The sequence below is a fragment of the Anguilla anguilla genome, chromosome 6 (genome assembly GCF_013347855.1).
Source record: "Anguilla anguilla isolate fAngAng1 chromosome 6, fAngAng1.pri, whole genome shotgun sequence".
Taxonomy (NCBI): Eukaryota; Metazoa; Chordata; class Actinopteri; order Anguilliformes; family Anguillidae; genus Anguilla; species Anguilla anguilla.
In genome coordinates this window covers 60,790,289-60,807,176 of record NC_049206.1, presented here as the reverse complement: position 1 = coordinate 60,807,176, position 16,888 = coordinate 60,790,289, and the positions used below count along the sequence as shown (strand labels likewise).

Here is a 16,888-nt window from a genome sequence, read left to right as displayed (position 1 = left end):
TCTGTAAATCATTCAGAATGATTTGGCGCATACGGTGTGATCATTTTCTGTAGATGGGAAGGGGCGATACCATTCACCGCTTGGTAGTGTGAGTGATTTTTAACTGGACATGAGCATCATTCACTCATCATCTGTAATATCATCCGCTTTTTATAGAATTACTTTTTTTTTTTTCTGATGGCCTTTTTGGCCAGAGCAATATTGTTAACATTCCCTGGGAGTCCTGAGCTGTTTGTGTTTGAAGGAATCTGGGAAAGGTGGCCAAAAAAGTAGTGAACAGGAAAATCATACTTCAGTTTGACTGCAGAAGTGATTTCCTGTAGCTGGACAATGTTTCCAACTCTTTACTTTCCAAATTGGCTGAACTATCCCTGACTGTCCCTGACACATACGATTTAAATGCCAAATGCCAATTTGAATTTTTTCAAGAGGAGATTCCTATAAACTTGTTGACTTAATACAAAAAAAGCACACCGTCCAAGCTCTGAAATGATGGGCACGTTGTATTCTAGAGTGAAAACAGCCACGGATGCGTTTCCTCATAATGCAGTTAAGTTGTTTCTGGTTTTGAGACAACGCCATGGCTTTGACGTATTTGGCGTACGCGATTATGAGTGATCACGTCACTTTGTTTTCTTTTTTTTTTTTTTTGCATTTGAGATTCTTTTTATCTGTCCAGCAACACTGGTATGCTTAAATGTCTTTGGCTGTCCAATTTAAACACTTAACAGTCAGCTCCTAAACAAATAATGTAAGGCTGTAAGACAAAATAGGAAAGTTTTTTATTTAGTTTGAATGAGAGGCAGAGCACAAAGCAATTATTAATCCAACGATTAATCCCACAAACAAAAACTATTGGTGTAAAATGCATGCCATTTTAAGAGTATGACAGGCCTATTATTTTATTTAAGTATATTACCCTTAATGTATGCATAACCGTTTACAGGTATGTATACTAGGTGATATAGTAAAGTAATTCTAAATTGCAACTTGGTCTCCCAACTTTCGGCCTGATTTAAAGTTCTCAAAGCGTATTTACGGCAAATGAGAATGTATCGACCCTGACTTCCTGTTCCGGTTGAGAGTTGCTAGTGTGGAGTTTTAATTTAACAGCAGTGGTCGGCCAGTAACCGTGTAAATTCGGTTTCATTAGATTCCATCGCAGGTATAACTTTGGTTATGGTGAATCCACCATCTTATGTGGTATATTTGACTTCACATTAATCGCAATTTGTGGTAGCTAATAAGTTAAGTATTGCTAATAAGTATTACAGCTGTTATTAGCTGCAGTAGAAGCGAGGGATGCTTTGAACTGCTAGCTAACGTTACAGTTACCAAGTGACCAAGTTTCCCTTTGTAAGAAAGGGACTCTCTTTAATCTAGTGTGGCGATGAGTGGCTATTTAGCAAGCTAGCTCAATTTAAATAATAAAACGACACACACATTGTTGTATTGGCGTGCTTGCTGGTTAGCCAAATGACGTGAGGATATATAATGGAAGAAGAGGGGAAAGTTTCAGCATGTTCGGCAGCTGAAGATACTTCTGCCAAAGAAGAAATATGGTGCTTGAGAAGAGTCGGGAAGACTTCAGATTGGCTTCGCCTGTTCGAGGATACCGAGGTAACGGTGGCTAGTTGGCTAGCCTAACGTTAGTCCACTCTTTCACAATAGCGCTTGCTAGCTGTTACCGTTAACCGCCATGATAGCTTGCTATATTATAACTGCTCAAATCATCTTAATAATGAAATAGCCGCTAGCTAATGCTCAATTACTTGACCCCATTGCTATGGTCAATTGTTTTTGTCTGTTAGTCTACTGACGCTAATTTATGTTAGCTGGCTAGCTAGGAGCTGTTGCAGCTAACTTCACTGGCTCTAGTGGTAAGTTAGCAAGTAAATAACTGCAATATTTTGTAGCCAGCTAGGTAGACTAATGTTATGTAAACAGCGTAGATTAGCAGGCTATGTGTGTAGCGTATGCATAAGTCCGTTAGAACTTGCTAGGTCCAGCTTGGCCTGGATGCGTAGCATAGAGGCTATGTGGATAATTTAAAAACCATAATAAATATCACAATATGGCATGTCTTAGCTACCAAATTAAGTCGAGTGGTATCAGAATATATGGTTTTTAAATGGTTGTTAAAATGGTAACTTGTGTATAAGTTCATTTAAAAATCGATTGGATACCTTGTTATTATTTTCATGGACGGAGACCCGCGCGCTGGATAAGATAGATAGTTCATTTGTAAATGACGAGCTTGGGTGGCCTCAACGGCCTGTTCGTTATTATTTACTATTTTAATTTTGCTATTTAAATTTTTACACTCCGGCGTTTAGGGGACAGGTGCCGTGTCCTTGCTCACCTGGGTACGGTGCATTTGACACCATGGGCTTCTGCGTTCGCAGGTGACGCTCGGACGATCCTTGAACGTGACTTACCAGCTGCTCTCTCGGTCCTGTCCCTTAATGATATCCAGACAGCACTGCGTGTTCAAGCAAAATGACGACGGGCAGTGGACGATAACGGACAAAAAGGTACTGGGGGGGGGTCAGGTCAGGTGAGGAGCTTTAAGCCCAGGGTGTTAAACGGAGGGAGAGGAGGGCGTGGCGCTGAAACGGACTTTGTTTCCCGCAGAGCCTGAACGGCGTGTGGGTGAATGGGGAGCGGCTCACAGCCGACCGGGCGTGGCCCCTCAGCGCCGGCGACTCGGTGCGGCTGGGCTTCCCCGTGGAGGGGGCCCCGGCGGAGTTCGAGTACGTGCTGGTGCGGGACGCCCTGCAGACCGTGCGGCCCTTCCTGGTCCCGCCGCGGGGCGGGGCAGAGGCCACGGCCACGCCCAGAGCCAAGAAGAGCAAGCGGAAGCTGGAGGAGGCGGAGCCTGAGACCGAGCCGTCCCGGGCCAAGCTGTTCCGCTGTGCCAGCGAGGACCGGTCCCTGACCGAGCCCTGCCCGCTGACCCAAACGCAGCCCGTGGGCGAGGTCCCGGGCCCCAGCGTGCCTGCCACGGGGCCCCGCGGCAACCTGAGCCCCGCCCATCCCCGTCCCCATGGCGACAGCGACAGCCCGCAGCCCGGCACCGAGCAGGACCGGCGGTCAGACGACTCTCTCTGCCGCGAGGAGGTGTGTCTACAGGCGAAGGAGAGAAACGCTTCAATAAGATTAAGTTAAAGATAATGAACCATCCACCCCGTGTGAGAGATGTTCAGTGTGCTGAGTGAAATGTGTGAGAGTTAAAGAGAGAGAGGTCTGCATGTACGTTACATTATAATGCATTTAGTGAGCAGACCCTCTCAGGCAGAGTGAAGTACAGGGCAGCAGAATGTATGTGTGTTCTCCTGTGCTTTCTGCTCGTCTGTGAGCTGCTTTTCGCATGTCTGTTCGCTGACGTGCGTACTGTTCCCTCTGCAGGTGGGGAGGAGCCTTCAGGCGGAGGAGAAGCTGAAGAAAAGGCTGGAGGAGGCCCTGCAGGAGGTGCCCCAGTTTGTTACTGCGCTGGAATGGCGTTGGGTGGAGCTGGGCTGGAGCTCTGTGTCTGCAGGGTGGAGCTCTGTGTGTCTGTAGGGTGGAGGTCTGTGTGTCTGCAGGGTGGAGCTGTGTGTCTGCAGGGTGGAGCTCTGTGTGTCTGCAGGGTGGAGCTCTGTGTGTCTGTAGGGTGGAGCTGTGTGTCTGTATGGTGTAGCTCTGTGTGTCTGCAGGGTGGAGCTGTGTGTCTGTATGGTGGAGCTCTGTGTGTCTGCAGGGTGGAGCTGTGTGTCTGTAGGGTGGAGCTCTGTGTGTCTGTAGGGTGGAGCTGTGTGTCTGTAGGGTGGAGCTGTGTGTCTGTAGGGTGGAGCTGTGTGTGTCTGTAGGGTGGAGCTGTGTGTCTGCAGGGTGGAGCTCTGTGTGTCTGTAGGGTGGAGCTCTGTGTGTCTGCAGGGTGGAGCTGTGTGTCTGCAGGGTGGAGCTCTGTGTGTCTGTAGGGTGGAGCTGTGTGTCTGCAGGGTGGAGCTGTGTGTCTGCAGGGTGGAGCTCTGTGTCTGCTGGGTGGAGCTGTGTGTCTGCAGGGTGGAGCTCTGTGTGTCTGTAGGGTGGAGCTCTGTGTCTGCTGGGTGGAGCTGTGTGTCTGCAGGGTGGAGCTCTGTGTGTCTGTAGGGTGGAGCTCTGTGTCTGCTGGGTGGAGCTGTGTGTCTGCAGGGTGGAGCTGTGTGTCTGTAGGGTGGAGCTCTGTGTGTCTGCTGGGTGGAGCTCTGTGTGTCTGTAGGGTGGAGCTGTGTGTCTGTAGGGTGGAGCTCTGTGTGTCTGCTGGGTGGAGCTCTGTGTGTCTGCAGGGTGGAGCTGTGTGTCTGCTGGGTGGAGCTGTGTGTCTGCTGGGTGGAGCTGTGTGAAGGGTGGAGGTCTTGAGCGCCTGTCTCTCCCGTCTCCCGCAGCAGCGGAAGGTGATGGAGGAGCTGAAGTGTTCTCGGCAGGGCTTCGAGCAGATCCTCCAGGCCAAAGACAAGGAGCTGGAGGTGACCAAGGTGAGGCTGCCGCCCCTCCGCACAGCACACTCATCACGGCTGCACAGGGCTGACGTAGGCGCTCCGTCGCTGTCCGTCTGTGGGAGGTAGTTGTGACGTAGCGTGGACGCAGTTTGCCTGTCGGGAAGATGTCGTGGCTGCTCTGCTATGGAATCATATTTTCGTCAAAAGTATCAACAAAACATCCTTTTAAGTGTCAAACTGGTATGCTCCCTGCAGAAGCATTTGGGGTCCTTTCAGCACAGCTGGTGTCAAAGAAATGCTTCCAGGCTTCACAAATGTTTAAAAGTTTTACTTTACTTTACTGAGTGTGTTGGCAGAGCTCATGTAGCTGGACAGAGGACAGCTGTTTGAGTCATCAGCTGTTGCCTCCACAGGCAGACAGACAGACGGATGTGTGTCAGAGTACTGTGTGTGTGTCAGAGTACTGTGTGTGCGTCAGAATCTCGCTTGTGCAATACAGTTCAATATTTCAATTCTATTCCCAGAATATTTATAAAGTAGCCGTAATACATTGGGCCACTGTAAACTTTGTGTGTTTATGACACATTGCTGCTTAATTATGTGTCACACTCACAGTAAGGGACCGTGTCGCACACTCACAGTAAGGGACAGTGTTTTGTGTCCTGCTGACTGTAAGGGTTCGTGTTTTGTGTCCTGCTCACAGTAAGGGACCGTATTTTGTTAGCGCACAGTAAGGGACCGTGTCACGCTCTGTGTTGCAGGAGGAGAAGGAACAGGCTCGGGCTCAGAAGGACGAGGTGGTGATTCAGATGACAGATGTTTTGGAGAACGAGCTGCAGTGCATCATCTGCTCTGAGCTGTTCATCGAGGTACAGATCTCAAGCATGACATCAGTCACACGTTACATTACACTCACGTTACAGTACATTACACATGACATTACAATTGCACGTTACATTAATCACGTTAGTTTACATATTACGTGACAATCACGTTACAGGTTCTCTCAGTGTGTAAACGTTGCGTGTTAGGTGTGTTAACGCGCTGGTCTCTCGCTGTGTGTTAACGCACTGGTCTCTCGCTCTGGTTAACGCGCTCATTAATGCGCTGGTCTCTCGCTGCGTTAACGCATTGTGTTAACGCGCTGGTCTCTCGCTGTGTTAACGCACTCATTAATGTGCTGGTCTCTCGCTGTGTTAACGCGCTGGTCTCTCGCTGTGTTAACGCGCTGGTCTCTCGCTGTGTTAACGCGCTGGTCTCTCGCTGTGTTAACGCGCTGGTCTCTCGCTGTGTTAACGCTCTGGTCTCTCGCTGTGTTAACGCTCTGGTCTCTCGCTGTGTTAACGCTCTGGTCTCTCGCTGTGTTAACGCGCTGGTCTCTCGCTGTGTTAACGCATTGTGTTAACGCGCTGGTCTCGCTGTGTTAACGCTCTGGTCTCTCGCTGTGTTAACGCTCTGGTCTCTCGCTGTGTTAACGCGCTGGTCCCTCGCTGTGTTAACGCACTCATTAATGCACTGGTCTCTCGCTGTGTTAACGCGCTGGTCTCTCGCTGTGTTAACGCATTGTGTTAACGCGCTGGTCTCTCGCTGTGTTAACGCACTCATTAATGCGCTGGTCTCTCGCTGTGTTAACGCGCTGGTCTCGCTGTGTTAACGCACTCATTAATGCGCTGGTCTCTCGCTGTGTTAACGCGCTGGTCTCTCGCTGTGTTAACGCACTCATTAATGCGCTGGTCTCTCGCTGTGTTAACGCTCTGATCTCTCGCTGTGTTAACGTGCTGGTCTCTCGCTGTGTTAACGCTCTGGTCTCGCTGTGTTAACGCGCTGGTCTCTCGCTGTGTTAACGCACTCATTAATGCGCTGGTCTCTCGCTGTGTTAACGCGCTGGTCTCTCGCTGTGTTAACGCGCTCATTAATGCGCTGGTCTCTCGCTGTGTTAACGTGCTGGTTAACGCGCTCTTTAACGCGCTGGCCCGCAGGCAGTCACGCTCAGCTGCGCACACAGCTTCTGCCTGCACTGCATCGGGGCGTGGCGGCAGCGCAGCGGGGCGTGTCCCATCTGCAGGCAGGACATCCTGTCGCAGACGCGCTCGCTGGTGCTGGACAACTGCATCGACCGCATGGTGGAGAGCCTGAGCACGGAGCTGAAAGAGCGCCGCCAGGACCTCATCGCCCAGCGCAAAGGTGAGAGGTGCGTAGTCACGTTCCCACGGAAACGGGGGCCGAACTCCCGCCATCACCGCCATCCCCGCCACCCACCACGCGGACACACGGCTGCAGGAAATATCAGCCTTATGTATGATGACTAGCCATAAACAATAACTCGTATCTAACAAGTTGTCATATTTACCCCAAAAATGAATGATGATAATGATAATCATTTTTGTGTAAGTAGCAAAGTTAATTCATTGGATATTAATGTTCAGTTATTCAGCTGGTAAATATAGCGCTGAGTGAATATGTGCACTTATAAGCAGTGGGTTCTGTAGCTACCAGCAGTACTATGTCAGAAGCTATCAACGTGAGTGGCTGTTTTGAGGGAGTTGTAGGGGAGCGGCTGTTTTAGGGGTGAGTGTAGGGGTGTGGCTGTTTGTGGGGCAGTTGTAGGGGAGCGGCTGTTTTGAGGGAGTTGTAGGGGAGCGGCTGTTTTAGGGGTGAGTGTAGGGGAGTGGCTGTTTTAGGGGTGAGTGTAGGGGAGTCGCTGTTTTTGGGGGGGTCTGAGCGGGCGTTGTGTGTGTCTCACAGTGCAGCCGGCCGCAGACCCAGTGGTTGTAATCAGTGACGAGGAGAGCCACGGCAGCAGCAGCGTCAGCGGCAGCAGCCTGCTGGATCTCGCCGACACCTTCGACGAGAGCGAGCTCTTCTCCGACGGCCTGTCCCTCGCCTCGCTGGACGAGACCAGCCTCAGCCTCTGGTCCGATGACAGCTTCAGCAGCGAAGATGGTTCCTCCTCCTCCTCCTCCTCTTCCTCCTCCTCCAGCGATGACAACAACGCTTAGGCCCCGCCCACCACAGCTATGGACATGGTGCCTTGGCCCCTCCCACAGCGACCCAGTTAAAGGGAGCTAATAAACTGTTAAATAAATCCCATTTTCCTTTACCTCCACGTTCAAATGATTTAGTTTACATTTCATATGATTGTACATTTTTATTGTTTTTTTGTGTTTTTGTTTTGTTATTTTTCCAGAAGTGAATAAAGTAACTTCAAGATACTGGTTGACTGTCCCTCATTAATTTCATTTTGTGAATTACAGATTAAACACAGAATGTTTTAATGGAACAGTCAGGAGTCTGTCAGTTTGTGAGAATGAGCTTTTGCAATGGTCTACAGTAGGAGAATACCCCGTGATTGTGATCATTTAATTTGTGTGTGTGTAGTTCACTCTACCTACAGCAGGGGGCGGCAGATCCTCAGCCAGCCAGAACAGTGGGGTCGGCTGGTGTCAGGCTAACCTGTTCTGTATGGCAGTGCTTTTGAAGAATTCAGCTTTATTTGTAAAGTACCTTTCTGGCCAGCATACCAGGAAAGTTATTCAGTAAGTATTATAATTTAGGTAAATTCATTAGTACGCTAACGATATTAGTATTAATGTGCTATAAGAGCTAGCCCTGGCACGGCCATTTGTGTTTTATGATTTCAGAACGAAAAGTGCGTGGACACTGAGAAACTCCGCTTTAGCAAAGCTTCTCTCTTTTAAGCAGACCTGCTCAGAGGTTTAACTGTGTTGTCAGGGTGGGATGGAAGGCCTTTGTCTAAAATAAAATTGTGTGAAATTTGGAGGATGTTTTCATGATGTTTTATGTGTTATGTAGGTGGTGCTGCTGGTAGTCTTGATGAGTGTTTCATGAGTAGGTAAGTGTGTGTCAGACAGGGAGGCCTGCCTCAGTTCAGCTCAGTTCAGCAGGAGGTTTATACTCAGCCAAGCCTTGTGCTGGGAGAGGAGGCCACAATGAATGACACCAGGGAGTGGATAAACCTAGCCAAGGCCTTCTATCTGATTGGCTGGGCACAGCCTTGTGATCCCATTTGATTGGCCAGCCGCCAGACTTGGTGAGACAGATGGCCAGTGGGTGATGTCATGGTTAAGTAAATGTGTCCTCGGGTTTACCTTATCGTATTTAAAACTCTGCGTCTGCTGCTGACCACTATAAAATAAAAACACTGTCTGTCCATAGTCAAGATCAGTTGTGAACCGTTTAATATTTCTAGTTTTTGAACATCCAGGCACATTTCTGGAGTATCCACTCCAAACATGCTCATCCAGTTATGTTTGTGCCCACCCCCAACATTTAAAGTACTCCTATAAATAATAGCCTGTTTACTCAGAGATAGAAGTCAATACCCACACAAAAATAGGGCATTTAGACTACTGTATACTGTAATAGTTTCATTGTAAAAATAAATTAATTTATTATTAATTTTCCGTGTTTGAAATTTTTAGTCATCTGACTGTAGACGTCGCACCTGCGTGGCAGTTTGTTAATTTGCGGGTTGGTTAGCGCGTGCTCTCACTCCCCTGCTGTAGAGCAGACGTTCGCGCACTCGCGTGCGCGCACGCGCCGGTAATTGATTCGCTCGGGAAAACCAGTTGCCTGGCAACTAATACCAGCTCTTTCTGGGCCTTTCAAGCAAATGGATGTGTGATAACTGTCAGCCAATTGCAGACAGGCGGAACGTATTTATGCTCTCACTCTTATGAGAAACACGGGTCTTCCATCCGACTTTCAGATCCACCTGCAAATAATCTTTATTTAAAGCTTTTTTTCAAATAAAATTTATCTTTATTCAATGGTTATTTAAAGATTTAACCGAGATTGCTTTGAGTACATCATAAACAAGAATGGCATATATTCAATTTACCAGTGCATTAGTTGTCATCGTTGTGGAGCAGTTGGTATCCATGGAGATGTATGATATGGTTCCTTAATCCTTCCTTTAGGGCTATTGGACAGTGCATCATTTTAAACTGAGCAATCAATCACTGACGTACAGCCTAGCTAGTGCACACACCTTTGGGCATGTTCAGCTTCTGAAAATTACAATTCAGACATTTAAATGTTTTGCATCCTAATAACAATGGTTTGTGTTTCTGTGGTGCTTTTCGTCAGATGATCCCAAAAGCTTTCAGCAGTGAGGGGGGAGGGGGAAGGGGGGATTGACCTTGACTGCTGCCAGCGTTGAGCACCCGCGAAAACATCACGCGTCAGCTGGGTGTGAAACGGGGAGATTCAGTAAACCAGAGATGATTCAAACACAGCCAGATTAAGCAGGACTAAATTCTAACACTTTTGAGTTTTTTATTTTATGGTGTTCATGTCCCAGAGTTTAAAAACTACCTTTATCCTCAGACAGCGGTGAAATTCCTGCAGGTGACTGACAATTTGGAGAAATATCTGTTTTGACCAATATTTGGAACAAAATGATTTTACTTTGATTGTACGTCTTAGTTAGTATCATCTTTCTTTCAGAATTCGTAGTGATATTTCTTTCCAAATTTCACGATTATCTGAAGAGATAAAGTATGCAAAATAAATAATATACCCAGGTCTGTGATATACGAGTTAACAGACACTGCTGTGTCTCTGGAACAGTCCTTATATGCAGATCTAGGAGACGTGATTGTGTTTATACGCAGGCCTCCAGACACTTGGTTTACAGACAGTGTTTATATCTAATAGCAGCCTCTGTCCCCGAAAAACGAAACGTAATGATTCGGTCGGGGCTAAAACACTGACGCATCGCCAGTCGCTTCTTGGAAAAAGGGACCTCATCCCATCATTACCACTGATTATGTAATGACCCTTAACTGAACTCTGGGAGTGGTGCTAAGAATGAGTGCAGTGGAAGCTTTGGGATGTGCGTAGCTCTGCAAGGCCAATGTTTGGGGTGGGGAGCTCCTGTGAGATTCACTTTAGGGATTTTCCGCAGACAGGGCCCACAGTGGAGTAAGAGATGCAGCTGGGTTTACTAGCAGCCATTTTCACCTGATAATACTGTTCTCACTGCCGCTCTGTGTCAAATCCGTGAGTGTGTGTGTGTAAGTGTGTGAGAGAGTGTGTGTGTATAAGTGTGTCTGTGCGTGTGTGAGTGAGTGTGGTGTATGTGTATGTGTGTGTGAGAGAGTGTGTGAGTGTGTGTAAGTGTGTGTGTGTGTGTATGAGTGTGGTGTGTGTGAGTGTGTGTGTGTGTGTGCAGGCAGGAAGAGGCCCTCCTGCTCAGTTTATGGAAGATGTTGTCATTCACTCCAGAGCTGTGGAGGGGGGGCGTGTGTGTCTGTCGAGGGTGATTACTCTACTGTGACAGTGATGGGCTGCCCCAGGTTACTATGGGCAACCCCCCCCCCCCCCACACAAACACACTTGCACATACAGACACACACTGGGAGGGCCTGTGTTGTGGGAGGAGAGGCTGGGCTGTGGGAGGGGCCAGGGTGTGGGAAGGGCTGGGCTATGGGAGGGGCCAGGGTGTGGGAGGGCCCGGGGAGTCCTGGCTGTGTTTATTGTAACACTGCTGAGGTGCCGAACGCAGTGTCCTGCTCTGTCTCCCACACTGTTCCTGTACTTCTGCAACCTCGTCACTAGGAGACGCTAGAGTGACACTGAGCAGGGAGGGTTCCGTTATTTATTTATTTATTTATCACTTTTCGCCAGTCTGAAAATATTCCCTCAGGACCTTAGAATATCCGTTTGGGTGTGGCCTTCAGAAAGAAACTGTCTGTGTGTGTGTGTGTGTGTGTGTGTGTGTGTGCATGTCTGCATGAGCGTGTGTGTGTTGTGTGTGAGGTTTGTCTCTCCAGCTCTTGCTAGGCCGTATGAGGAAGTGGATGTGACTGAATCAGGATCTAAATTTTTATCCTATTGCAAAACTGGCAGTAGTGCAGCAGTGCTTTGAAGTGTAATTAAGGGCTTGTAGGGGGTGAATGGCATCTTCTCCGCCGCTCTAATCCCCACCCGTGTGAGGGGTATTTCAGCGCGCTCGTATCCGACGGCCTATTTATAGCGGAGAGACGCCGCGAGCTCCACGGCTACGGCTCCGTTTGTGTGTTCGTATGTTTTCGGGACATCGCCGACCCTTTCTGTCCAATCACGGGACATCGCCGACCCTTTCTGACCAATCGCACCAGCCGAGGTGAAGGTGGGTGTGAGCTGACGCCGAAGGCCCAGGCACCTCATCCTCAGTTTGCTGCCATCGTCCGTCAGGGGGGTGGGGGGGTAACAGGAGAGCCGCTGGTCATGAAGAAGTGGGCACCTCCTCCTCTCCTGCTCCAGGAACGTGGCACCTCCTTCTGCGCCTCGGAACCACAATGTCCAGGAGTTTTACCGCAGTTATCACTGCACTCACAGTAGTGGAGCAGTAATAATTGCTATAAAATTGTGTTGTTCAGCAGAGGAAGCTGGTTTTGGTCGGGGGATATTAGCGTGACTGTCCTGATTGCACTAATTATTTTTTCTTACGTGAGTCCAGAGAATTTGGTAAACCGCTGAATTCAATTTTCATTCGGCTTTGTAGCACTCGAAGGCGGCCATCCCTGCAGATTGGAAAAAAAAACCCGACAATCCATTAGCTCACCGCCATGAATCAATACCGTTTCATCTTTCAGGCCCGTTCGGTGCCATTCTCGGGGAAAGGCGATCCCTTTTTTAACCGGAAACATGATACGAATGACTAAGCACTTAAGACCATCTGAGGCCTAATGAATTACTGAAATATTAAATCATGTCACAAATTAATAACCTGAACACAGGAGGGGTTCCTCTTAATATTTAAGTCTAAAAGGGGCTGGGATTCAATCCTCTTTTACAGGAAGTGCTGAAACAGGAAACGCTGAAATGTGACCTGACCTGCCCCGCCCAATCAGTGGCTGAGGTGAACGTATTTATATATTCATGTTCAGTAATAGAAATGTAGGTCCCGTGAGCAGTTTCACATCACCCTGAAATAAAAGTATATTGATCGGATCAATACGAGACACCTCAGCAACTTTATTGAGCAGTAAATGTAATTTCTCAGGTGTCCTGTGCTGGGTTTCCAAACTTAAGCACATGGCCGCTCTTATTTTACACTTTACTGGGAAACCGGGGCACCTCCAGTAAAAGGTTTTCTAAGCACGACGCAGAACCAAATTTATTTGTTTTTATTTTTTGAGCTTTATGCTCATGGCCTTTTGATGGTACACTATTTGACCAAAAATATCTGGACACCCCTTGGTCTGGTGCTGTTTTTCACGGTTCGGACAAGGCCCTTCATTTCCAGTGAAGGAAAATCTTAATGCTACAGAACACAATCACATTCTAGACGATTCTGTGCTTCCCTGACAGTTTGGGGAAGGCCCTTTCCTGTTTCAGCATGCCTATGCCACTGGGCACACGGCGTGGTCCATATAGAAATGCCGTCTAGCTTTCCGCCTTAGGGTTGGGCTGCTGACATCACTGCCTCTTCCTGACCATTGTGTGCAGAACAGCAGGGCTGTCCCGCCCAAACCCAAAGACCAATCAGCAGCCGCACAGCAGGGAGGATCGCTGACCTGCCATTGGCCAGCTCATCCACCTGTCGCAGTGTCCCTGCAGTAGGCTGCCAGGTCCGTGCCCATGCTGTGTCCGCCCTCCCGCCATCGTTCTGAATAACACGAGCACCCGTTCCTCATAAGGCACAGACGCTACCGTGCTCAGAGCTCCTCAGATCCTAACCCGCTGTTGAGCCTGATTTTGTCACATCCTTTAGTGTTGTTGACATATTCAACGAATTCATGTGTTGTAAAATGTTGTAAAATTACAATGTGAAGATTTTGTTGCGGAGCTATTGTAACATAATAAGCACAGCCTCTTCACCCAGATTCAAACAGGCTGAAAAATCTGTATGTTTGTGTGCCACACGCTTTTGTGCCAAATTGTACAGGTGGTACAGCTATGTGTCCTCACCAGTATGTAGCCAAATTATTTACGTATTTTTCTATAAACATTCTTATTATGTTTACATTATACTAACCTTTCCGGTGTCCCAATGTCCAGCACACTTCTCAGTTCTCTTGGTGTGCAGGCGATATTTACGGCGCACCGGGTTGTAGAACTGTTGTTCAGGTCCTGTGTTGCGCTGACGCGCGCAGCGGCGGTTGTCATGACAACGACTTGCTCCCAGAAGAAAACGGACAGGACGGTAAATGTAATTTGCCTGCTTGATAAGTTGACGCTGTTCTTAAAAACATGTGTCTGTGTGTCCCTTGCAGTTTTATAGAAATTCTTAAACGGGCCAGCGGCAAAATATGACGTTTGTACTTCTGCAAACTCGTTAAATACAGGGAATGCAATAGAAATATCCAATTAGCAAGCTAGCCGGCTAGTGCAAGCTACCAAAGTCCTTGTTAACGTTATCTAGCTTGCAAAGTTATCTACTTAGTTTAGCTTTTCTGGTATTGATTTCTAACACAGCGAGTATCTGGTCTTCATAGTGACTTCCATCTCAAAAAAATAATTTATTGAGAGCTGAACGATTTAAATTGGCCTGTCACGATGCTGTTGGTGTAAAAGATGGAATGAAGTTGATGCAATTGAAGTCATGCTGATATCAAGAACAGAAGCCAGATGGTAAACACAGAAATATTCCTGTTAACACACTTGGTAGTAATTGCAGTCCTGTCAGGGGAACTATTCCTGTTAACACAGCTTGCAGTAATTACAAGGGCTTGTCGGGTGATTATTTAAATCAGGTTTTAATTCGGTTTGGTTTTGAGGAAATTGTTTCAGGTTTTTTTTTCCATCAGGTTGGGTACGTGCTTGTCTATTTGTCTTGTTTCTTATGACGCAACCTGGAAATCTCTCATCTGAATCTTCATCTTGACTGTCCTCATACAGGAAACTGCAGATGAACAGTAGACCCAGTGATTATGACCTAACTTCAGTCAGACATTGTTATTGTGTGTTTTCTCTTTATCACAGTTTTACTCCTGTGGCTGCCAACGTTCATGTGTTCAAAGCAGCACATTAATATTTAAAGGATGGGGGCATGTCTCAATGTGAGAAGTATCTATCATTTCAGACGTTTACTGAAATTATATATAGTGCTTTATCTGTCAACAAATGTTTAATAGACCCCTCTTGCCACATTCAGACAGGCCCCTGTCCTCAACACTTGGGGTACCACTCACCACTGTCATATTCACGCTCGAATCTGAATCTGTTTTTTAGGGAAGTTTTGGAACACAAAGGCGAAGATCATCGAGGGCCAGTCAAAGATGTGTGACACGAAGGAGGGCTCGGGGAGGCCGCTGCAGATGTCTCCTCCGCTGGCCGATCAGAACCCCGCTGCCGACTCGCGGAAAATGCGCCGGATAATCGCGGAGGATCCGGAATGGTCTCTGGCCACCGTGCCGCTGCTCACCAACCTCTGCCTCACTCACATCATCCAGAACTTCGAAGGTGCGCTTCATTTATTTACTATAATAGAACTTATGTGTAGTGTATGCTGTTTATGTAAAAAAAAAAAAAAAAAAAAAAGAAGAAGCTTGCCTGTACATTTTGCCTTTAGTCTGTAACTATAATATTTATATAATGACTAACCAACACTTTTCCTGGAGATCTACCACGTTGTAGGTTTTCGCTCTAACACAGCGAACCTCATTCAACAGTTAGAGATCTCGTTCAGCTCCTAATTAGTACAGTCAAATGTGCCAAATTAGGGTTGAAGTGAAAACCTACAGGATGGTAGAGCTCCAGGAACAGGGTTGGGCAGCCCCGATCTAAGTGATTTACACTGCGGAGGATCACCTGTGACCGCTGTGTTTGGTTAGAACCAAAATGTTCCGCTTCCTTTTTTGTGTCTTTTTTAAAACTTCTGTCGCCACAGAGAACCCCGTTCTGGAGCAGCTGCTGCCGGCCCACAAGGCGTACGTCCACGCCCGGCTGTCCACGGCGCTGCCGCTGCGCGTTACCGCCAACCTGATCAGCGACGAGGGCTACTGGCAGCGCTGCTGCGAGTGCCGCTGGGCGCTGAACAACGCCTCGGCCTACGGCGGCAGCTGGAAGCGCATGTTCCTGGAGCGCCACCTGCAGGGCCTGATCGAGCTCTTCATCCCGGACGTGACGGACCCGGCCGCCGTGCTGGAGGCCGTGCCGCACTGCCGCGGCTTCGTCCGCCGGCTGGACGTGTCCCAGCTGCTGCCGCCCATCCGCCAGCCGCGCGCCCGCGAGGAGGACGAGGACGAGGCCAGCGACGGCGGCTACGACGGGCCCTCCCTGGACCACTTCGACTTCAGCGTCCTGCTGCCGCAGCTGCAGAACCTGGAGGAGCTGCACGTGGTGTACCGCGTCAGCGGCTGCGGCATGAACTTCGAGTGGAACCTGTTCGAGTTCACCTCCCGCGACTGCCACTCCCTGGCCAAGGCCCTCAAGTCCTGCAAGACCCTGAAGGTACGGTAGGGCATCCAGTCCTGAACCCCCAAATAGAAACCACATGAGGTGAAAAAAAACCCTAAACAGTGGGTAGAAAAAACTTGGGTGAAACCCGGCTTTGATTATTTTCTCATTTGTGTCATAGCCGTAGTAAACGTTCTCGGTGTAAACGGGCCTCATGTCTCAGGTGGTCCAGGTGCAGTAAGGTGGACCCGTGTTCTCTGTAAGACGCTGGTCCTGGCTGTGTCTCAGGTAGACCCGTGTTCTCTGTAAGACGGTGGTGCTCCTGTGTCTCAGGTGGTCCGGGTGCAGTAAGGTGGACCCGTGTTCTCTGTAAGACTCTGGTCCTCACTGTGTCTCAGGTGGTCCAGGTGCAGTAAGGTAGACCCGTGTTCTCTGTAAGACTCTGGTCCTCACTGTGTCTCAGGTGGTCCGGGTGCAGTAAGGTAGACCCGTGTTCTCTGTAAGACTCTGGTCCTCACTGTGTCTCAGGTGGTCCGGGTGCAGTAAGGTAGACCCGTGTTCTCTGTAAGACTCTAGTCCTCACTGTGTCTCAGGTGGACCCGTGTTCTCTGTAAGACTCTAGTCCTCGCTGTGTCTCAGGTGGTCCGGGTGCATCAGAGCAAGGTGGATGATGAGCGCTGCCAGGTTCTGGTGCGCAGCCTGCTAGACCACCCCGCCCTGCAGGAGCTCGATCTCTCCCACAACCTGATCGGCGACCGCGGCGCCAAGGCCGTGGGCAAGCTGCTGGGCCGCTGCCGGCTGCAGAGGCTCACGCTGTGCGACAACCGCATCCGGGGTCCCGGGGGCCAGGCGCTGGCCCACGCCCTGGCCAAAACCTCCACCCTCACCGCCCTCAACCTCCGCCTCAACTTCCTGGGCGACGAGGGGGGCCAGGCCGTCGCGCACGCCCTCCTGAAGAACAGGAGCCTGGTGACCGTCCACCTGGGGGCCAATCAGATGACGGAGCCCACGGCCATGGTCCTATCACAGGTGCTGGCCCAGAACAGCGTCCTGCGCGACATCAACCTCTCCTGTAACAG

The 16,888-nt window shown here is 49.0% G+C and overlaps 2 protein-coding genes and 1 long non-coding RNA gene across 10 annotated transcripts in view; 2 read left to right on the top strand and 1 right to left on the bottom strand.

Moving 5' to 3' along the window:
- Window positions 1-1,048: 1,048 nt before the first annotated feature.
- On the top strand, window positions 1,049-7,740 carry rnf8 (ring finger protein 8, E3 ubiquitin protein ligase). 4 transcript variants are annotated; one of them, XM_035422787.1, is made up of 8 exons: window positions 1,049-1,620; window positions 2,406-2,534; window positions 2,635-3,132; window positions 3,409-3,471; window positions 4,407-4,496; window positions 5,222-5,329; window positions 6,440-6,651; window positions 7,211-7,369. In XM_035422787.1, exons 1-8 carry the CDS (start codon window positions 1,495-1,497, stop codon window positions 7,233-7,235), a joined length of 1,251 nt encoding a protein of 416 aa, XP_035278678.1. In that variant the 5' UTR covers window positions 1,049-1,494; the 3' UTR covers window positions 7,236-7,369. The 4 variants fall into 4 exon arrangements, with proteins under 4 accessions (XP_035278678.1, XP_035278676.1, XP_035278675.1 ...); XM_035422785.1 differs by having other exon boundaries at window positions 1,050-1,620; window positions 7,206-7,390; XM_035422784.1 differs by having other exon boundaries at window positions 1,051-1,620; window positions 2,635-3,120; window positions 6,440-6,644; window positions 7,206-7,740.
- Window positions 7,741-10,897: 3,157 nt separating this feature from the next.
- LOC118230063 lies at window positions 10,898-13,552 on the bottom strand. Its single transcript, XR_004765788.1, has 3 exons — window positions 13,447-13,552; window positions 12,986-13,077; window positions 10,898-11,989 (listed from the first exon to the last, which is right to left on the bottom strand). It is a non-coding gene; the product is annotated as an uncharacterized LOC118230063 (long non-coding RNA).
- The window catches only part of tcte1 (t-complex-associated-testis-expressed 1), a 21,614-nt gene continuing 18,246 nt past the window's right edge, over window positions 13,521-16,888 (top strand). The window contains exons 1-4 of one of the 5 annotated variants that reach the window (XM_035422792.1): window positions 13,521-13,614; window positions 14,643-14,873; window positions 15,301-15,863; window positions 16,449-16,888. The exon at window positions 16,449-16,888 is cut by the window's right edge and continues 10 nt beyond it. In XM_035422792.1, coding sequence (XP_035278683.1) covers window positions 14,690-14,873; window positions 15,301-15,863; window positions 16,449-16,888 — 1,187 coding nt within the window. In that variant the 5' untranslated portion in view covers window positions 13,521-13,614; window positions 14,643-14,689. Of the gene's footprint in view, window positions 13,621-13,894; window positions 14,043-14,642; window positions 14,874-15,300; window positions 15,864-16,448 lie in introns of those variants that run through there. The other 4 variants (XM_035422788.1, XM_035422791.1, XM_035422790.1 and 1 more) reach the window with 4 other exon arrangements.

What these genes read in the sequence shown, in the direction of transcription:
- rnf8 (XM_035422783.1), top strand. Translation starts at nt 1,495, where the DNA reads ATGGAAGAAGAGGGGAAAGTTTCAGCATGTTCGGCAGCTGAAGATACT. An exon ending in AGGAGCTGGAGGTGACCAAG is followed by an intron (nt 4,497 to 5,221) that starts GTGAGGCTGCCG and finishes TCTGTGTTGCAG; the next exon opens with GAGGAGAAGGAACAGGCTCG. An exon ending in GCTCTGAGCTGTTCATCGAG is followed by an intron (nt 5,330 to 6,439) that starts GTACAGATCTCA and finishes GCTGGCCCGCAG; the next exon opens with GCAGTCACGCTCAGCTGCGC.